This window comes from Dermacentor silvarum, chromosome 2, assembly GCF_013339745.2.
Source record: "Dermacentor silvarum isolate Dsil-2018 chromosome 2, BIME_Dsil_1.4, whole genome shotgun sequence".
Lineage (NCBI taxonomy): Eukaryota > Metazoa > Arthropoda > Arachnida > Ixodida > Ixodidae > Dermacentor > Dermacentor silvarum.
This window is the reverse complement of record NC_051155.1, coordinates 191615244-191634231: the sequence shown is the minus strand read 5'-3', so window position 1 is coordinate 191634231 and position 18988 is coordinate 191615244. Positions and strand designations below refer to the sequence as shown.

The window sequence follows — 18988 nt, the reverse complement described above, 5'->3', positions numbered from 1 at the left end:
GCTGCTACATTCAGTGCCGTGCAGTGCCCGACGCGATGCCGCCACCTCCATTTCAAGCCACCATATCCCAGTCAAGCCGACTGCGGCGGGTAGATTTGTGTTGGCTAAATGCTCGCTTTGAACAAGGAAATGTGCGCGCGACGTCAGCTTCTGTGCTTACTCTCTCTTGTTTCATAAAGCGACGTTAACCGGTCTGCGGAGCCTTGAAAACACAGAGCACAACGCCATAGAAGCCCACCAAACCGTTGGCATACCGTGTTTGGTCTTCCTTTTCTTTCTTTCGAACGCAGTACGTCACGACTGCTGCCGCTCCCTATCTGCAACGTCAAAATAGGCAGAAGTGCGCGCGCCGCGTCTGATCTAATCTGTTCATTTGGACAACTATAGCTTGCACGTCAGATAAGAATAGGGGTCCCTCTGATCGAACGATGCTGCCGCTTGGAGAGCAAGCCAGGTCTGTTGACGTTGGATTCTCGCTTCAGAAACGCCTTAGTATGGGGAAAGACGTCTTCATCGCGGCGGCAACTTTTGCGGCACTTGTGTCAGGTGAGTGGATGGCCTGTCAATAGTTGGCGAGAATGGCGTCGCGTGGAAGTAAGCTAAGGAAAAAGTAGCAGGAACAAGCACCTTGAAATGAGGGTTGAACTTCAACGTTTCACAATGGGATAGCTCCGAACACCAATACCTTTTTATGTGTGTCGATTGTATTGGCGGCTTTCGCACTTCTTTAATCTCACTTTACGCAAAAAGTGAAGAGCCGAAAATATTTCAAATGTCATGAAAATATCATGATAGAGCAAGAATTTGTCTCGTGTTTAGCGCAGGGCTCAAATAAAAAAAGAAGGCCTATTCCGTAAAGACCATTTCGCAAAGCTCTATTTTAAATAACTTACTTCATTATAGCGTAACAGTAGATAACATAGTCCATTCCTCTGTGCCCTTGTAGCGGCCATTGAAACTGCGACGACATAAAAGAGCCTTTGTTAATGTAAAGTTGGCTTCCGTGGCGTTATCCCCTGGGTGAAATGTCTCGGCAACCTAGAATTCGCTACCGCGGAACCGACATGCTCTTTGCTATGCCTCTTTCGGTATCGAACCCCTCATCCTTTCCATGTTAGTAAATATTACCGGCTTCACTGTTACCCCTTTTCTGAGCTTCTGCTTGGTTGAACTGTGCCAGAATTCACTGTAATATAGAAGGCGCGTGCGTTTTCTGTTAGTCGCAAACCTCAAGAATATTGTAAATAAATAAAGCAAGTTTGGTAATATATATATATATATATATATATATATATATATATATATACATGTGTGTGTGTGTGTGTGTGTGTGTGTGTGTGTGTGTGTGTGTGTGTGTGTGTGTGTGTGTGTGTGTGTGTGTGTGTGTGTGTGTGTGTGTGTGTGTGTGTATACAGTACACTGCACAGAGTTTGTTCACCACGTAGTATATATAGCGAGACGGGGCCCACATACTTTATTAACGCATGGTGAAAGCTCCGCGAAAACGAAGCTGCCTATAACTGTCGAAGAAACGGCACAGGAAATTGCGGTCCTTGATAAGGTAAGCGAAAATAAATGTTCAACTAGCGAGCACAGGTGAGCAAGTGGGAACATTTTCAGAAGATCATAGCGCAGAAACATGACAGATATTGGGTAGCCATTCTTTTGACGGAACCACCGAGCTACTGTTATCTCTTGTATTAGCCTCTCCGTGCGAGTGATGATAACAAGGGAATCGATTCGAAACGAAAGAACAGCTACAAAGCAAGGTCCTATAGACGACACCAGAGGTGGAGCCGCCGATATGAAAAGACAGGGGTGAAAGTCTGATAACAGGTATCTTCTCGACCTCGTGGAAGCTTTTAATCACGTAGAATATTCTCCGTGATACAGAGCTCGCTGTTCACAAAAAGCAGTATATGCTCAATACGGTTTGAAATACGGTTTCAAAAGCCAGAGTTATTTCCGAATGCGGTGGCCGAGCTTACCGGCGGCCAGCTGTCAGAACTCTGGCAAATTACGTGCCAGCACGTATTTTGGGCCACATCAAAACAGCATCGCACGAAGATGTAGACTTGAAGGGATTAACAGCGGTAGAACAGTGGTAGAACAAGGACCCCACTTCAGCGACATTCCTCGCTCGGCCACTGTTCAAGTGATTCGAGTCGTACTTGAAGAAGGAACCGTACACGTCTGATTTGAGCAAATCAAGATACTTTTGCACAGCGCTTATTATGTTGGTCAACGGGAATTCATTCTAATAAATAGATGATTTGTTCTGTCAATAAATGTAAAGATAGGATGATACGTCATGTGACAGCTGCCTATGAAATAAATTATTGCCGAATCGTCACGGTATGTCCAATTTATTCTGCTTCAATAACACTCGCCCGTTTTCAACCAAAGCCGTAGCTGCCCAGTGTCAGCCCAGGGACTATGGCCAGGGCAGCGTTGTGTGCGTCTGCAACGCGACGTACTGCGACTTCATTGGCGACCTCGGACCCCTGCCGAGCGGAGCAGCGATTGCGTTCGAGAGCAGCAAAGCCGGCCATCGTTTCTTCAAGACCACCCTACCGTTCGGCGAAAAGGCTGGTGAGTTGCGTTCTGTCACTTTTACGCTGTTGTGCTCAATGAAGTGGGAAGGGTTGTGGCCTTAAAACATAGTATTCGCCGGTATTTCAGTATAGTCATGTTACAAACCAGAGGCCCAATTCACAAAGCTTTTCTTCCGTAAGTTCGCTTTGCCATTCGCTGGCCGCCTTCGCTAATGATATGTCTGGCATCCGGATTGGCTAAAATTATTTCTTACTAAAAATTCTACCATAAGGAGTTTTTGTGAATTCGGGCCCAGTTGCGCATGCTCGGAACTCAAGTTCGCAAGTACACAAAAGGTCAGGTTTTACTTTTAAGCCACAACAGGTGACTTAAGTTTCGGTACGGGCCCTTCTATGTTCGCCATTTGCTGCCTCTGTCAGCTCGTTCTGTGTCATTATTCTCAATAGCCTGCGTATTTTTGGATTATATATCCGTAGGTTATTCCTGTTGCAACGGCTTATTTGTTAAGAACAAGCGTTGAATTCCATCAACTTCATCGTGTAAAAGTTGCAAAATAAAGAATAAAAGTATATAAAGATCAAGTATATAACTGAATACTCCTCGCTATCCAGTTTGATAGCGGTGAACAGTCAAACGAATTACACCCTCTACGTCCTAAACATCACTGTAAGGCTTCACTGATTTCTACTTGTCTCTGATAGCTTTACGAACACAGCGAATCACAACCAATAAATCCATAAAATCGCAACTCCTATGTCGCTATCTTATATATTACTAGTGCGAAATCTGGAAAACGAGTGCGATGCTTTAGTGCCACTTAATGGAAAGACTTACTTATTATGAAAAGAAAAAAAAAAACGTTTCCGCTTAAAAGTGCTTCTATAGAGTTTTTCGCGCTGCACGCAGTCACACCGCCATATGTAATAAAACTTGCGTTGCACTTCAACTGACACTTTAGAACTCTGAAACATGAGGCTAGAGTTTTGTAGCGTTCCTGCACAGCCAGCAGTCAGCGCCGTTAGCAACTCTTTATTCCTGAATTGAGTTAACAAAGTTCTTATCTTCTCATTAGAGCTCAGATTACACGCGCATCGATTTCCGAAGGACGTGTAGGCACTAGTTTACAAGTTATTTTTTCCATCTGTTCGCTTCTAAACAGGTTCAAGCGACAACGACACGCTGCTCCTTGTGGTGGACTCCTCGAGAAAGTACCAGAAGGTGTTTGGTTTCGGCGGTGCTTTCACCGATGCCACAGGAATAAACATCAAGTCTCTGCCAACGAACATGCAAGATGACATCCTCAAGTCATACTACACCAAGCAGGGTAACAGCCATATACGCATACGATGGTATTTTTTGGCGACAATACCAATCTAAGACATCTTTGCTAAAGATTCACGCTCGAAACCTTACAATGAGAGAAACATAACAGAAAATGATTGAAGCAAGGTTACTTAGGCTATAATTGCGCCGTTGAACGCAATGACCTGACAATAATTAGATTGGGGGGGGGGGGGGGGCGGCCGGGGCAGGTGCCTGAACAGTTTTAGGCCTCCTGAAGTTGACTGGCAAGCATTGAGAGGTACAATATATTGTCACGTTGTAGTGACGGTGAAGGGCCAGTGAGTACTAAAACTGTGATTCACTCTTAATTAGGCGAACATTTGCCCCCCCCCCCCCCCCCCCCCAAGAAAAAAAACAAAGCAAGTACCACTTAAAGCACAACGATAGCGGCGAGGATAATCGTCGGTCGTCAAAATATGATCGCTCCGGTCAAGTCTGTCCGCTATTCCAGATTAATCGCCTGTACTCGCTAACATTCTAGAATGCACTGCAACAGCACTCGCGTCGCGCACGAGATCTGGTTAGAGAGGACTCTCGCTACAAAATTTGTAGCAGCATTCAAGAATTTTTGGATACAGTATTCGTGCATGCCTTGCGCCGAGATAAGAGTGACAATCCGGTGAAGAAAAGTCACCGACCAAAGAGCAAGACAATATACGCGTGATAATTTCTTCGAAAAATTTAATTATACTTGTCGCTCTTACACGCTCTCAACCCGTGTTAGAACTCGGGTATTAGAACTTACTCTCCCTCGGTGTTCTGTGCTCCGCAAGCAATTCCGTGAACTTTAGAAAGTTTTATTCAATGTTTGTTTTTAGGACTTGGGTACACCATCGGCAGGATTCCATTGGCTAGCTGTGATTTCTCCGCACGCAAGTACACGTATGACGATACACCCGGCGACTTCGAGCTCAACAACTTCACGCTTGCCCCGGAAGATCTTGATCTCAAGGTAATACAAATGCAACCGACAAAACTAGCATTCGATTAGAGATATTAGCGCAACGGCCTACGCTCTTGGTTTTTAGCAAGTAGTCAGTGACTTTACACATGCACGACCTAGATTTTCAACATTAAGGCAGAGGACTTCAATCGTAAGAATTACGATTCCACAGCGTCGAAGGGTAATAATTAGAAGAAAGCCTGGGCCGCTTTAAAACGTGGACAGCTTCGACTCTGAGCGGTTTCATTTCTCTAAATCATACTTAAAATGGTCTGCCGCACGTCCCACATGTATAACTGAGCACGTTCACGCTGGTTAGAACAGTTTCGATTTTGTTCTTGAGTCTGAAACGTCCCGCACGTCGCTGTTTTGACCCTGGTTGTTCAGAATCGTGCTCGTGCAGTATAGCTGCTGGAGTTCGACAGTGAAGATCGCGAATACAGTTACTGTGCTAGGAGGTCTTCGTAGACGTGTAGTGTGTTTGGCTGGAAAAGCGACGAAGCCCAAGTGGGCGAAATGCGGCCGCCATGGCGAATGCGTAAAAAACGCTGGCGTAAAAAACGCGTAGCAAAAACGCTGCCCCTGCTGACACGAACGTTGCGCGCATACACATTAGCCTTCCTGCTGAGTAGCTGTGTGCATACCCCACCGTGGTGCATGCATTGGTCTGAGCGGAGTGGACTATTAACGTCAAGCTAACTATATTTAATCCTTTCTTCGGGCACTGACAAATGGCACCGGCTTTCGGTCGATCATTCCGTGCGATATCATGATAGTGATCTATAGAAGAAAATTACGCTTAACTCTACAATCCCTGAGGGAGCGCGTTGAAGCGTCGTCAGGGGAGAGGGAGTGGGAGGTGAAAGTGGATAGAGCAAGAGGGTGGATAAGAGATAGTAGACTCCACCATGTGCAGAAGAGAACACATGGCGGGGCTCAGGAAAGGGGCCAGCGTTGTAGCGGGTGCTCACAAAGTGGTGATCGCAGTTGAATCTTCAAATTCCAGCAGGTTTCGCAGCGCAGGGGGATGGGTACGCACTAGGTCAATCGTTACCGACTATCCCGACGTATGAGGGCAGCCAGTGGTAAGATATAGTGATTCCGGTGGTGGCAAGAGCCATTAGCTTGGCAAGCAGCAGCGCCCCCCTAAGTCCTGCCTAACTAGGTTAACTAGGGCCTGGAACACTGGCTTAGAGTCGCACGCCACGGCTACCGACGGCTGGGGAGGATCCTCAGCAAGTGCAGTATCGAGATGCAACGGCGGCAAGACCGCTGATGGCGCTCCTCATCACGGCAGCGTTCTGAGACGCCTTCAGCGCAACGCTAAAACTGGATTTCGCTTGCAATGCTTCACCTTCGGGCGGAGATAGCTATTTCTTTTTCATGCGATTACAAAAATGTCAGCATCGCGAATTATTTACTCAATATTTCATTTTTTTCCTTTGCAACTTATATTTTTGGAAACACCAATTAGTTTTGTGCAACTTATATTGCTGCATTTTTAGCTAAAGCGTTGTCGGTGGCAACAGAATTCTTTTATTGCGATAGCAATTATATGGACACTTCAAGCGGATTTCTGCCGTCGGCGTCGCCGTCGCCGTCGTTGTCACCGCTGTGAGGTAACGTATCGTCGCCGCGCGCAGTATGTGACAGTGAAAGCGCGCGGTGGACGCGTGCTTTCACGGAGAGCGAACGCACGGCGGAGAGGAAACGCCACTTTTATTGCGATAGCAATTATATGGACACTTCAACCGGATTTCTGCCGTCGGCGTCGCCGTCGCCATCGCCGTGAGGTTCCGTATAGATAAAATCTTCGCCGCGCGCCATATGCCCGAGCGGAAGCGTGCGGGGACGCGCGCTATCACGGAGAGCGAACGCACTCAATCTCCCACGCGCAAGCAAGGAAGCGGAAAGCCAGCGCCGGAGGGAGCGGGGGGGGGGGGGGGCACTTACACTCTGCCAACAACCGCGCTCGTCGCTCACTCGCACCGTCGCTTATCTCCACACGGCTCTGACCTTTATGCGCCGTGCATTCGCCGCTCAGTTTCCGTTGAAGCGAAAGACCGCACGTACCTTCGCCCGTTGCTGCGGCGTATGCGCTTGCTGCCAGCGTTTTGACAGTCGTTGTCTGCAGTCATTCAGTGTGATCTATTCATGTTTGTTTGTGCGCGCTCACACCACGCTTGTTCAATCAGTTATTAATAGTCGGGCCACATTTTCCAACGCACGCTACACATGCAATACTGCCTGGGTCGGCAGTGCAGCGCTACAGGTGTGTCCCTTCGCACGCGCTGCCCACGGGAAGCGCTTCTCATCAACACCACCGTTTCATACGCGCCTTCTCGTGGTCATCGAGTCTCTCTTCATGTCGGTCTACTTACGCCGCAGCACACCTGCTTACTTAATCAGCTCATGTTTACTACAATTCATATTGCTACCAAAGCCGCTCACCTTACTTCGTATTACATTGCTGTGTTGCTATCGCATTCATTGCTTCGCCCTTAGGGCGAAACTGTGACATTTTTTCCGTCGCGCGAAAGCCGTAGGGGTATGGGAGGGAGGGGGAGGGGCGTCGCTGAGCTGCGGCACCAAATGCGTATCTTGCAACCGGGCGCAAGGGTAACTGGCGACTCAATCGCCCACGAGAAAGGAGGAAAGCGGGAAGGCAGCGTGGGAGGGAGGGGGAGGGGCAGCTTAAACTCTGCCAACAACTGCGCACTTGTACTTTGCGTCGGTGCGGGCTGTCGCGGGCACCATATCTTGAAAGCGATCTCCACATGGCTCTGACCTTTGTGTGCGCTGTGCTTTCGCCGCTCAGTTTCCGTTGAAGCGATAGACCGCATGAACCTTCGCTCGCTGCGGCGGGCGCGCTTGCGCACGCCAGCATTTTGAGAGTGGTAGTCTGCGGTCATCGAGTGTGATTTATCTATGTTTGCTTGTGCACGCTGACACCACGCTTGTTAATTCAGTTAGTAAGCGAATGTGCCCCAGTTTATGCAGCCGATAAAACTACTATCCCTACTTCGTATAGCTGTCCACTAATTTGCTATCGCAATTGATGCTTCGTCTTTCGGGTTAAACTGCGACATTTCTTTTTCTTGGGCCTCTGAAAAGCTATTATTTTCGCGTAGTAATCAAGGAATTAAATTAATAAATGCACGCTCTGTGCTTTTACTCGATAAATTATCCATACGATTGAGTGAATAAAATAAATCAAAAGAATGTACAAGATTAAACTTTAAATGTTCTTGTTAATAAGCGGAGGAATGAAGAAAAATAGGCTGCCTTTGAGCCGGCTACACAAAGACAGCGAAGGAGATATGATATTTTTGTGCACGGTGGCATGAATTTATGTGCCAAGTTTGAAATTGCCCTCTGATATCAATGTTCCTTTTAAAAGGCCGCGTTTTTCTATTTCTTTGTTTACATAATTATCTTGACTTCGCTAATACTTGTCATGCCTCGCTCTCAAATGAGCTTACTTGGGACACTTGAAATATAAACATATTTCAGGCCTGATTATTACACGTGAAGCTTCGTAGCTTGATAACATAGACATTACCGAATCCGTGTTCTATACGTACATCCTGAGCTTTCTATTTACGATGTCCCAATGTTTTACGCAAATAGGAGACGCAAATGAAAGATGCAAATAGAAGCAACATACAATCCCAATTTGCCTTAAGTTCAAGTATGAGATAAGTGCGTAAACAGCTCACAGAGCAAGTAGCACCTAATATACAATGCAGACATGTAATAAATAAATATAAGATACCAGTTGCGTGTGAGCACTTATCTGCTTAAAATGGCCAATAATTGTATTTCTGACCTCTGTGCTTGACATGGGAACTGTTTATTAATTTCTAACGTAATTTATTTATAGCTTGAAACAGTCTTATTTGATTTACCAGCTCTTGTTGTTAAATGAATACCATCGATGAAATGGTTGTTCCTCAATTTTGAGCTCATATATATCAGTGCCAGGAAGAACAGAGGTAAGTTTGATGAGAAATCTCGATGCCTTTCTTCGCAGATTCCGTACATCAAAAAGGCCATGTCCCTGTCTAGCGAGCCCATATGGTTCTTCGGGAGCGCTTGGAGCAGCCCATCTTGGATGAAAACCAGCAACATGCTGGAGGGCCAAGGGGTTCTCAAGGGTGAACCGGGAGGTGCCTATTACAAGGCGTGGGCAAAGTATTATGTCAGGTATTTATTACATGCACCTGTATGCGCTTGCGTAAGGCTGTCGCATAATCTATACCAGCGTGAAAGGATTAGGCATTCAAGGACCGGTATATTTATTTAACGCTAAGGCTAACTAATCAAATACAAGCGAAATCAAAGGTGCGAAGTAGAGAAAGAAAATAGTATCGCTATGTTTAACCAAGGAACATCACATGAAAAGATAAATGACTGGCAGAACGGCAACTTGATATTTATGTTTTACCTAGGTGAATAAATATTTATGCGAGGATATGAGGAATGGCAGGGTGCACATTACGTCAGATTAAGCACAGTTCGCGAAAGATTGTGCAAGAAAACAAGTAAAACATTTGGAGTGCCGGCTTTGCTCTCTCATGTATCTTCAGGGTGTTTCTAACCGAGTTACGTTTTGCTAAGTACAAATCATGCTTTGTTATGTCTACAAACATTGCTTTTGGCCTAGTTGTAGCACCTCTCGCACTACACTATGTGCGTATCAGTTGATTTCTATAGTTACTCCTTCACACCAATATTACCAATCAGCTGCTGAAAGGAATGTGAGTATCACAGAAAGCTGCGGGCATTTGCAAGCGCAGTAATAATTCCATAGCGGCAGCTTTTGTGCTCCAACTAGGGAACGCGTGATGAGCGAGACACAAGCTCTTGGGCTTTGGTTCCTTTGGTACTAATAAATCTTATTTCTCTGTCTCTCAAATTTCCAACTGAATTTTGTTGGTGGGTGCAGGGTGAAGTTTATACACAGACATGATATTACGAACATCCGGTTGGGTTACTGCGGTGTGCAAACAAATGCTTCAAAAAAAAATTAAGGCGCGTATAAGTGAGGCCTAATCCAGTGCCACACAGATATTAACACCGTTAGAACCTCACACACCAATAACCTAACAGTTCATTCTTATGTCCTGATCAAGTTCGGTAACTGATCACTCTCACTCTCTCTCTCTCTCTTTGCATTCTCAGCGGGCTTTCAGGTTTGTGCAGGAGTATGAGCGTAGTGGCATTCCAATCTGGGGCCTGACAACTCAGAATGAACCAACGACGGGCTTCATACCGGGCTTTCCCTGGCAAACGCTGGGTTTTACACCGAAGACGCAGAGGGATTTCGTCAAGCTCGACCTGGGGCCGGCACTGGTTGAGGCTGGCTATGGCGCGGACAAGCTGCAACTGATGATCCTCGACGACAATCGCGTCGTTCTTCCACACTGGGCAGACGTGGTACATATCTGCGATCATTTCGACGCCTAGTGATTGCGTTGTGCGAAAATGTTCTCTCACAGTAAAAGCGTTTATTATGATTTTTTTAATGAATTGCATATAGTTCAGAATATAATTTTAATTTTATCATGAAATGTTGATATAGACACCGCTAGTACCAAGAAATGATACATTATCCTTCCGAATGTCGGTTTGCACGTTGCATAACGCAAAAAAAAAAGATAGCACAAATCTAGGAGTTCTGCTTTTGCACAGTATGGCGCTGAACGATGTTCTACTGCCCACACTCCTACTCATTTGGATGTCTGCCGGTGACCGTCGCAATAATGTCAAAGTCCACTGAGCCACCAGGATTCGACCTCCGAATCCACAGATTGCCAGTGATAAAGATAATCGCCCAATGACTTCGCTGACCCTACAGAACAGACTATATGTGTTTAGAGAGCGCGCTCACGACGTCAGTTGATATGATTGGCTGATAGGCTATGATTGGTTGACACCCGCTCACCTTCTAGCTATCTCTAGCTACTGGTAGTGTGGGCAGAGATAGAGATAGAGAAACCAGATTGGAAACGCAGGGAGGTAGAGAATCGGAAGACGTGGAAACACGGAGGTAGTAGACCGAGAGAACGTTCTGGTTTACCGCCCAACAATGCTGACAAAGTGAGAGTGGCAGAATAGCAGAGAAACAAAACAAACGCGCGGTAAGAAAGCAGCGGTTGAGGGGGAGAGAACGCATGGCAGTATGAAAGTTCTTATAACTGGCTATCCTATCTGGAACGCAGAAAGTTCAATAGAGCCTTCACCGACCTCTAATTAGACGACCGCATGGCCGGTACTTCAAGATTGCATGCTCCGAAAGCGGCCGGTTGTCGGGACGGATCAACGAGGTTGCTAGCGACCACCGGGGTGTACTGCTGCCAAGGTAATGGCAAATAACATGTTCGATCGATTCCTCACTGCCGTAGTGGCGACAGCATGGTCAGCGTTATTAAATTATTCTGCTAAGGGGAACAGTGTACCTTCTCGTAGAGGAAAGGGGTTGGCGAGGGCTGATCGTCACTCTGGCATCGTAATAAGAACTAACACGAACCAAGCAGTACCTTGAAAGGCCCGGCAACAATGTCGGGCATATGTTGTGAAAGTCAAGGCGGAAATGGGCCCTGAAGAAAGGGGGGAGGGGTGGCGTCAAAAGAGATCGCCTTGCCGAGACTAGTTGCCTGACGTCACGCTCCCTGCGTCAGCTTTATTCGACCAGGTTCATGGCTTCTTGTAAGGTACGGACTGCTACTGAAAAAGCGGAACCAAAGTCTACTCTCGCCACAGCAGCCAGGGTACGGCGGGCTTGACAGACTGCCGAGTAGAGAGCAGCAGAAGAACGCAGGTTGCCGTCGACACCGCGGGCAGACATTACTACGAGCTTCAAGGAGGGCGCTTCTCCAGCTAGTGCTGTGACTGTTCCATGCGTTTTATGCATGCCTGTGTGCTATTTGATAGGTCTTGAGGGACTTCCTCAATCTTATAAAAAAAAAGAAAAACGCCATTCGAAGCAGGATCTCATTGATCACGGTTCATTAGCAATTGCTTGCTTCCTTGTGCCTCCTTGGTTCGCTTATAACGTCTCGTAATATATTTGCGTTGTAAAGATGTCCCAAAGTGTGTTCTCTGTAAATTTGCGGTATTGATATGAAATAAAGCGCGAAAAAATGTAAACAAATGGAAACGTCTACGCATGTTATCATTATCAGCTTGCCTGACATTGGCATGATTGGCAAAGATGTGGGGCTACGGCGCGCTGTGATCCACTGGCAAGACACTGATGCCGAAATACAGTTTACAGTAACGATCCCTTGAGGTATTCGAATTTATGTTCTTTAATGACGTTTCGGTTCATGTGAAACGCATATCGTGAAAAGTATGCCTCGGTCCACGTGTCGCCGACGGTTGCACAATAAAGGTTGCCATCGAGTTCCGTTACGGGTGCCACAACGATTTGATTGCCATCAAGTCAAACTTCGTTCATCTGCAAATGCATTTAAAACGTCGACAACGTTATTTTTCACCCAATATCACTTATAACGGTTTGCCACACAGGTGCTAGGTGACCCGGAGGCAGCCAAATACGTCCACGGAGTCGCTGTCCACTGGTACATGGACGAAATCATTGGCCCATGGGTCCTCGACAAAGTGCACCAAAACTTTCCAGACAAGTTTATTCTGGCCACTGAAGCATGTCCTGGCTTCGAGCTGGTTGTTAAGGACAGGGTCATACTGGGAAGCTGGGAACGCGCAGAACAGTACGCCAACGACATACTAGAGGTGAGGCTTTGCAGCGTGTTCAACCAAAACTCTCCAAAATGTGCAGAAAACGAAAACAGGCGGCATCTTCTGACAGCAAAATATTACCGGCATCTCACAGACCTCCAAAATAAATAAATAAATAAATAAATAAATAAATAAATAAATAAATAAATAAATAAATAAATAAATAAATAAATAAATAAATAAATAAATAAATAAATAAATAAATAAATAAATAAATACAACGCAGCCTATTTTGAGCAGCACGCATACTGCCCTCTTTGATGCACTGCATCGTAAAATACGTTCGCTCTTTAAGCATTATCTCATTCCTGACACAAGTGGCAAGTCCCGCGCAAGGAATTAAAAGGAACGGGCTGCCATGCAGAAACACAAGAAGAAGCGCACGCTAAATAGGGAAGAGGTACGTACAAGGCAAACAACATCGTAGACAAAAAATAAGAAGTGCGAATGGGGGCAATCCAACTGTCACTACTCATGTTGTGAGTCTGCGATCACAATTAAAGCATGTGCATGTTATTTGGCAATGTAAATAAAACGATAGTGCGTGCAAAGCGGCATTGCGTTTAAAGCGGGTGGTTCCAACCACATAAGTATCGGATAAGAATCTCTGTAAGCAAACAATGCAGTATTTTTCACTGGTAGTTCCCTGCGTTTGCATTTTTCTCTCCTTTATATTTGTGAGCCGTTCTTTAGATGTCACAAATTTATTGATGTGATACTTTTGCCGTACTTTTGTTGGCTGTTGGTTCGAACGGTGGATAGTAGGTAGGTAGTAAACTTTATTGATGTCCGGTGGAACTTAGAAAAAATATATATGTTTGTTATCCTTAGGACCTAACTCATTGGGCTAGTGGATGGACAGACTGGAACCTTGCCTTAAATATACATGGAGGCCCCAACTGGGCGAAAAATTTTGTCGACTCGTCCATCATCGTGAATGCCACTGCTAAGGAGTTCTACAAGCAGCCGACATACTACGCCTTGGCCCACGTCAGGTACGCCTTTTAAATGCGAAGCATTTCTTGGCGAACATTTGCTTCTTTGGCAGTATCTATCTATCTAGCCGCCTACGTCTTTGTGCTCTCATGGCCGTTTCGTTAACTTGGTAGGCTCCGCACACTGTTTCACATAACATCGATTCCCACAGGGCGTGGGATCTGCCGGCTTTTTTATTTTGTTTCTTTATTCTGCAGTCAAACCTGACTACAACGAAATGAGTTTTTAACAAACTAATGAGTATAATTAAGTAATCATATTTTCCATTGACCGAGAGAGAGAGAGTGTGTAGAAGATAAGATTTAGCGAAGACGTCATTCTATTTAAAATCTCGTCTTTACGAAATTAGACCTTTCTTGAAATGGATATAACAAACCTTCCTTTAGTCCATGATAAAGGCTTGCAATCACTTCTTTTTAAAATTTTTTTCGGGAGATTTGCCGCAAGGCATAGGTACAAAAACAGCAAAAGGGCATGAAGTAAATGTATGCAACCCTCTGATTCTGGCACTGCAGCAATGAATTAGAGCATTTGTTGTCCGTCATCTTGCGGATAAAGCCATCCGGAACATTAGGATTCATTGAGCATCTTCTGCCTCAGTACCACGCCACAGCCTCGAAGGGCGCTGAATGTCCAACGTATAGACACAGGTATACCGTGCATTTAGGAGACGTCGCGTCGATTAAGCCGAAATCTGGAGGCGCGCGAAACTGCTAGTAACTAACCTGAAGCAGCGGTCGAAAACTTTCGCTAGCTGTCTGCTACCTGGCAAACTCATAACAGGCCCCACTGCCGTCTCAGCGGCCACACTTGCACTCTGCCACTGCCGCCTCAACACTCCACTCCACAAACTCCGCTCATACCCGCATTCGCCTGCGTTCTATGCGGTCATCACAATGTGTTTTGGTTGAAGGCACTGAACAATTACGCCGGAAGCAAACGTGAACAGAGCGTGTGGCTTGCGGTATTTTGAGGAAGGATGCTGTCTAAGCGAGGGGGCGATAAAGTGCTGCACGTGCGAACACCAGGAGTTCTTCGCGCCCATGGACCCGATGCATACTTCATAATGACCCTTCGTCATTCGTTCACGCCGCGCCGATCTTCTCGCCGGGATCGGTCTCTGAGTGTGACCTTTCATATGCAAAAAATAATAAGAAGAATAAGGAGAAATCGTTCGTTACAAACTAGAACCTCTGAACTAACGTTCTTGGCGATCGCTCAGCTTATTAGCGTTTCGTAAACGCACCGGTGAAGCGCTGTTAGACATTTGTTACCAGGACCATGGAGATCTACAAGAATGAAAAAAAAAAAGAAATTTGAAGGGAAAATCTGTACGATAGCATAGTACCTTGCTATTTGAGACTCGAGCCGGTTGCCTAAGGACTATTCGGAACAAATATTCGGAACTAGATGAGGCATGTGTATGCTGCAGCAAAGATCCGGAGACAACTCAGCACATCCTAATGAAATGCGAAGAGATTCACCCAGTAAGAACCGTATGTAACGTACACCTTCACGGAGCGCTTGGGTTTAAAGCGGACGGAAGCATCAACCAGTGAGCAGTCGTCATATGCATGTTTAGAGTATTGATGAAAAAATAAAAAGCAGGGAAGAGATTCATACGACCTGGTCTCTTACAGTCATAGGTTGCGGCACAAGGTAGTTGTGTAAAAGAAAAGCTTAATGAGATGTATAAAAAACGCTAGATGAACAGAAGAGAAGAGAGAAAGGATGCACAGAAAGGCTGGGAGGTTAACCCGATGTAGTTCCGGTTGGCTAATCTGCATGGGGGAAGGGGTAAGGGGAGAAAAAGAAAAATAGAGTGGAAGGGGGAGAGAGAGAAAGAGAGACGAGCACAAACAAACAGCGTACACTATAGAGCGGTAGGGAGCGGCGTTCTTAAAGGCTATCGTGAAGGCCCGTAGACCGCGGGAACCTTAGTAACGTGAGTAAGCCCTTCAGCGCGGATGTTCTGCCGAAGCACTAACCTAAAGCTTTTAGTTCCGTCAGTGGACGATTGTCAAATTGGTCCAACACTCTGCACAAAACTTGTCTTTCGGAATTATAGCTCGGGCAGAGATAGATAATGTGTGCGAGCGTCTCATCACTGTTGCACGTACATGTCACACGTGGGGCTGTTGGCCATTCGAATAAGGAAGGCATATGAGTTTGCAAATGCAACGCCTAGCCACATACGGTACAGCATGGTCTGTTGACGTCGTGGTAATCCAGGCGGTATGTGCATCTGTATATCTGGAGACAACGAACGCAAACGACACACCGTGAAAGTGTTCGAGTCCCACAGGTACAAAGCACATTCACGGGACATCAATTTCAGTCCAGCCGCAGCGTCTGTTCGCGAAAGTGAATGAAGGCACATTGACCACTTTCATGTGCAGATCGGGCGGCCTCGTCGGCGTAGTCATTCCCGCTGATGTTGCAATGTCCTGAAGCCATTGAAAGATTATGTTGTGTCCATCGTCATGGCGGCGATGATATATCTCTCGTATTTCTGACGCCAGTTGTCCATTGGGTCCGTGGTGCACTGGGCTTTGTAGTGCACTGAAGAGGGCTGCCTTGGAATCACTAAAAACTGTCCATTGTTGCGGTGGTTCCTGATTAATGAAATCAAGTGCAGCACGGAGTGCCGCAAGTTCTGCACCCGTCGATGTGGTAACAAATGAAGTTTTTGGCTTGATTTTTTTAGACTTTGCCGGAATGATGACTGCAGCAGCAGAGCTGTTGAGTTTTACCGAACCATCTGTGTAGACTTGTTGCCGGAATTCATGGATGTTGTAAATGTGTTGCAAAGTTGCTTGCTTTAAAGCTTGCAACGGCGCTCCAGCTTTCTTTTTGATGCCCGGAATTGTTAACTGTACTTGCGGCCGGTGCAGCCACCACAATTGGGCTGATGATCGTGTAGCAGGCGTGAATTGTGAAGGAAAGTATGACTGATGTCTTACAACACTTTTGGCAAATATTGAATGTGGCCTCTTCGCTGGTAAGCAAGCAAGATGGTGTGAGAGAATCCGACTCGGATGTCGGATGCGTGCCCTCAGGACATCTGTAGCAATGTAGACTGTCAAAGGGGAGTCTCTGGCAATGGCCACCGTCGCAGTCGATGACGTAGTTTTTGCGAGACCAAGACAAGTTGTGAGTGCTTGGGCTTGTATACTCTAGAGTCTGCGGATATTTGTAGTGCAAGTATTTCCTAATACAGGTAAGCTGTACCGCAGGAAGCCCAAGAATAGCGCTTTATATAGCTGCAGCATTGATGGTAATGTTGCGCCCCAGGACTTCCCACCGAGAAACGCGAGAAGGTCCACAATGGCAGCCAAACGCTTTGTCATGTACGAGACGTGAGAGCTCCAAGACAAGTCTCTATCAATGATGACGCCGAGAAATCGGTGCATTCGTCTGTACGGTACATATTGGACAATAATACGTAAAGCATACGGGGCCATCGCTTTGCGAGTAAAAACAACGAGTGCACACTTCTCAGGTGAAAGCTCTAGGCTTTGCCTTCTTGAATATGTTGACACAGCCGTTGAAGCCTTCTGAAGTCGTGCGCGGACTTGTACACGTGTCACTCCTGAAGCCCATATGCAAATGTCGTCCGTATATATAAGGATAGCTGTACGGTTTGCGGTAACGAATCGAGGAGACCAACGAGCACCAGGTTGAATATGGTAGGGCTAAGTACTCCGCTTTGTGGTACACCGGGACTGGTACATCTAGGCGGCGTTGGTCTGTCTTCAGTCAAAATAAAGAAATATCTTCCAATAAAATAGCTGCGATTCAGCGAAAGACGTGTCCACCAATTCCTACAGCTTCTAAGGCGTCCAGAATTGCATGACGATGTACATTGTCGTAGGCACCTTTAACGTCAAGGAATACGGCCGCAGTGATTCGTTTCAGGTGTTTCTGGTGCTGTACATACGTTACAAAGTCAATAACGCCATCTATTGACGAGCATCCGCGTCAATAGCCAGCCATTACCTCTGGATAGGCGCGCATCGAGGCACTCTATAGCGACGAGCGTTGTACGAAATCAGAGGCTTTTAGTGCTCCGCTCGCACACTCGGGAAGCGCTGATAAGACCTGTCGCCCATTGCTACTGAGCGATCCAGGGCAGCGAAGATAGATTACGGTTGACAATTGCATTGGAAAACATATCATCTTACTGACGAAGACAATGCAGAAAATAAGCTTTCGCAATTTTTCTACGGTTCATTGCGGGCTTACGGCGTCAATTTAACCAGCGGTAGCTTACAGCCTCACTCCCTGCCCCCCCCCCCCCCCCTCTTTCTTTCCCGCCCGGTGGGCAATATCGACGGCGAGAGCGGACAACCGTTATGTCGAAGTAGGTTAATCTCCCCTTTCAAACTTAGTTAGAACGTCATTTTACTGTATAGTGATTTTCCTAGGAAATTAAAGTTTGATTTTCTATTAGGCCTGATTTTCTCGCTCTCGTTACCGTACTTGGTAGGAATATTTCTATCGTAACATCGCAAATAAATGTGTGAATTTTTCCACCTTCTCGAATTCTTTACAGCTCCTTACGCGCGTCGAAGTGAAAATATTTAAACCGGTCTTCACATTTTTGCAGCAAATTCGTTCCGAGAGGCAGCGTGAGGGTTGAGTGTCGACTGGAGCAGTCGCCTCTTCAAAACAGGGCTGCAACTAACCTCCAGTATGCGGCATTTTTGACGCCAGATTCAGCAGTTGTGCTGATCGTGTTGAACAGGTGAGTATCCGCTTTTCATTCGTGGAGCTATCCTGCGATTATATAGGCTTTCATGCTGCCTCTGCGTCGCTTGAGGCGTATACCGTGCACACTGTCCCATCGTGTATATGATGAATGGAATGGTATACTGCTGAATCGTCCTCATTAGTCATTTCACCGCTAGTTCGACAGCAAGAGATACTGATGTCGACGCCTGCGTAAGCTGAGAAACGTGTTAGTAATTACATCTTTAGCATTGTTATCCTAATTGTGTTATCAACATTAAACATTCATCGGCCATGTACCGAAGAAAACAACAATTTCAGACTTTGTCGTTGGTCGGAATCGTATAGGTGTTATGGCTGGTCAGTGCTCAAGTGCAAACGTTATCCTCAATTTTTGCTTATTGAGACCTAATCCGCACTGCAGTGATATTTCTTGAGTGCTGTCGATTTATGTTGCCTACTCACAGCTCGCCAATGCGCTGTTTTATTTGTTTTGTTTTCAGGGATGACAATAAACACGCATTGAAGATCAAGGACGCGTCTGGCTCTCGCACCGTTCAGAAGATTGTCAACGAGCGGTCAATAACGACTTTTATTTGGCAGTCATGAAGATATATCTGTTTTGGAAACGAATAATATGTTTATTCTTTTGCA

General features: G+C 46.1%; 1 protein-coding gene across 1 annotated transcript; it reads left to right on the top strand.

Annotated features, from left to right (window-relative positions):
* Positions 1–278: 278 nt before the first annotated feature.
* Positions 279–18988, top strand: LOC119442355 (lysosomal acid glucosylceramidase-like). Its single transcript, XM_037707202.2, has 10 exons — positions 279–546; positions 2407–2592; positions 3716–3880; positions 4719–4852; positions 8877–9049; positions 10039–10282; positions 12377–12601; positions 13439–13602; positions 18213–18350; positions 18838–18988. The coding sequence occupies exons 1-10, from the start codon at positions 429–431 to the stop codon at positions 18941–18943; spliced, it is 1653 nt and encodes a 550-aa protein (XP_037563130.1). The 5' UTR covers positions 279–428; the 3' UTR covers positions 18944–18988.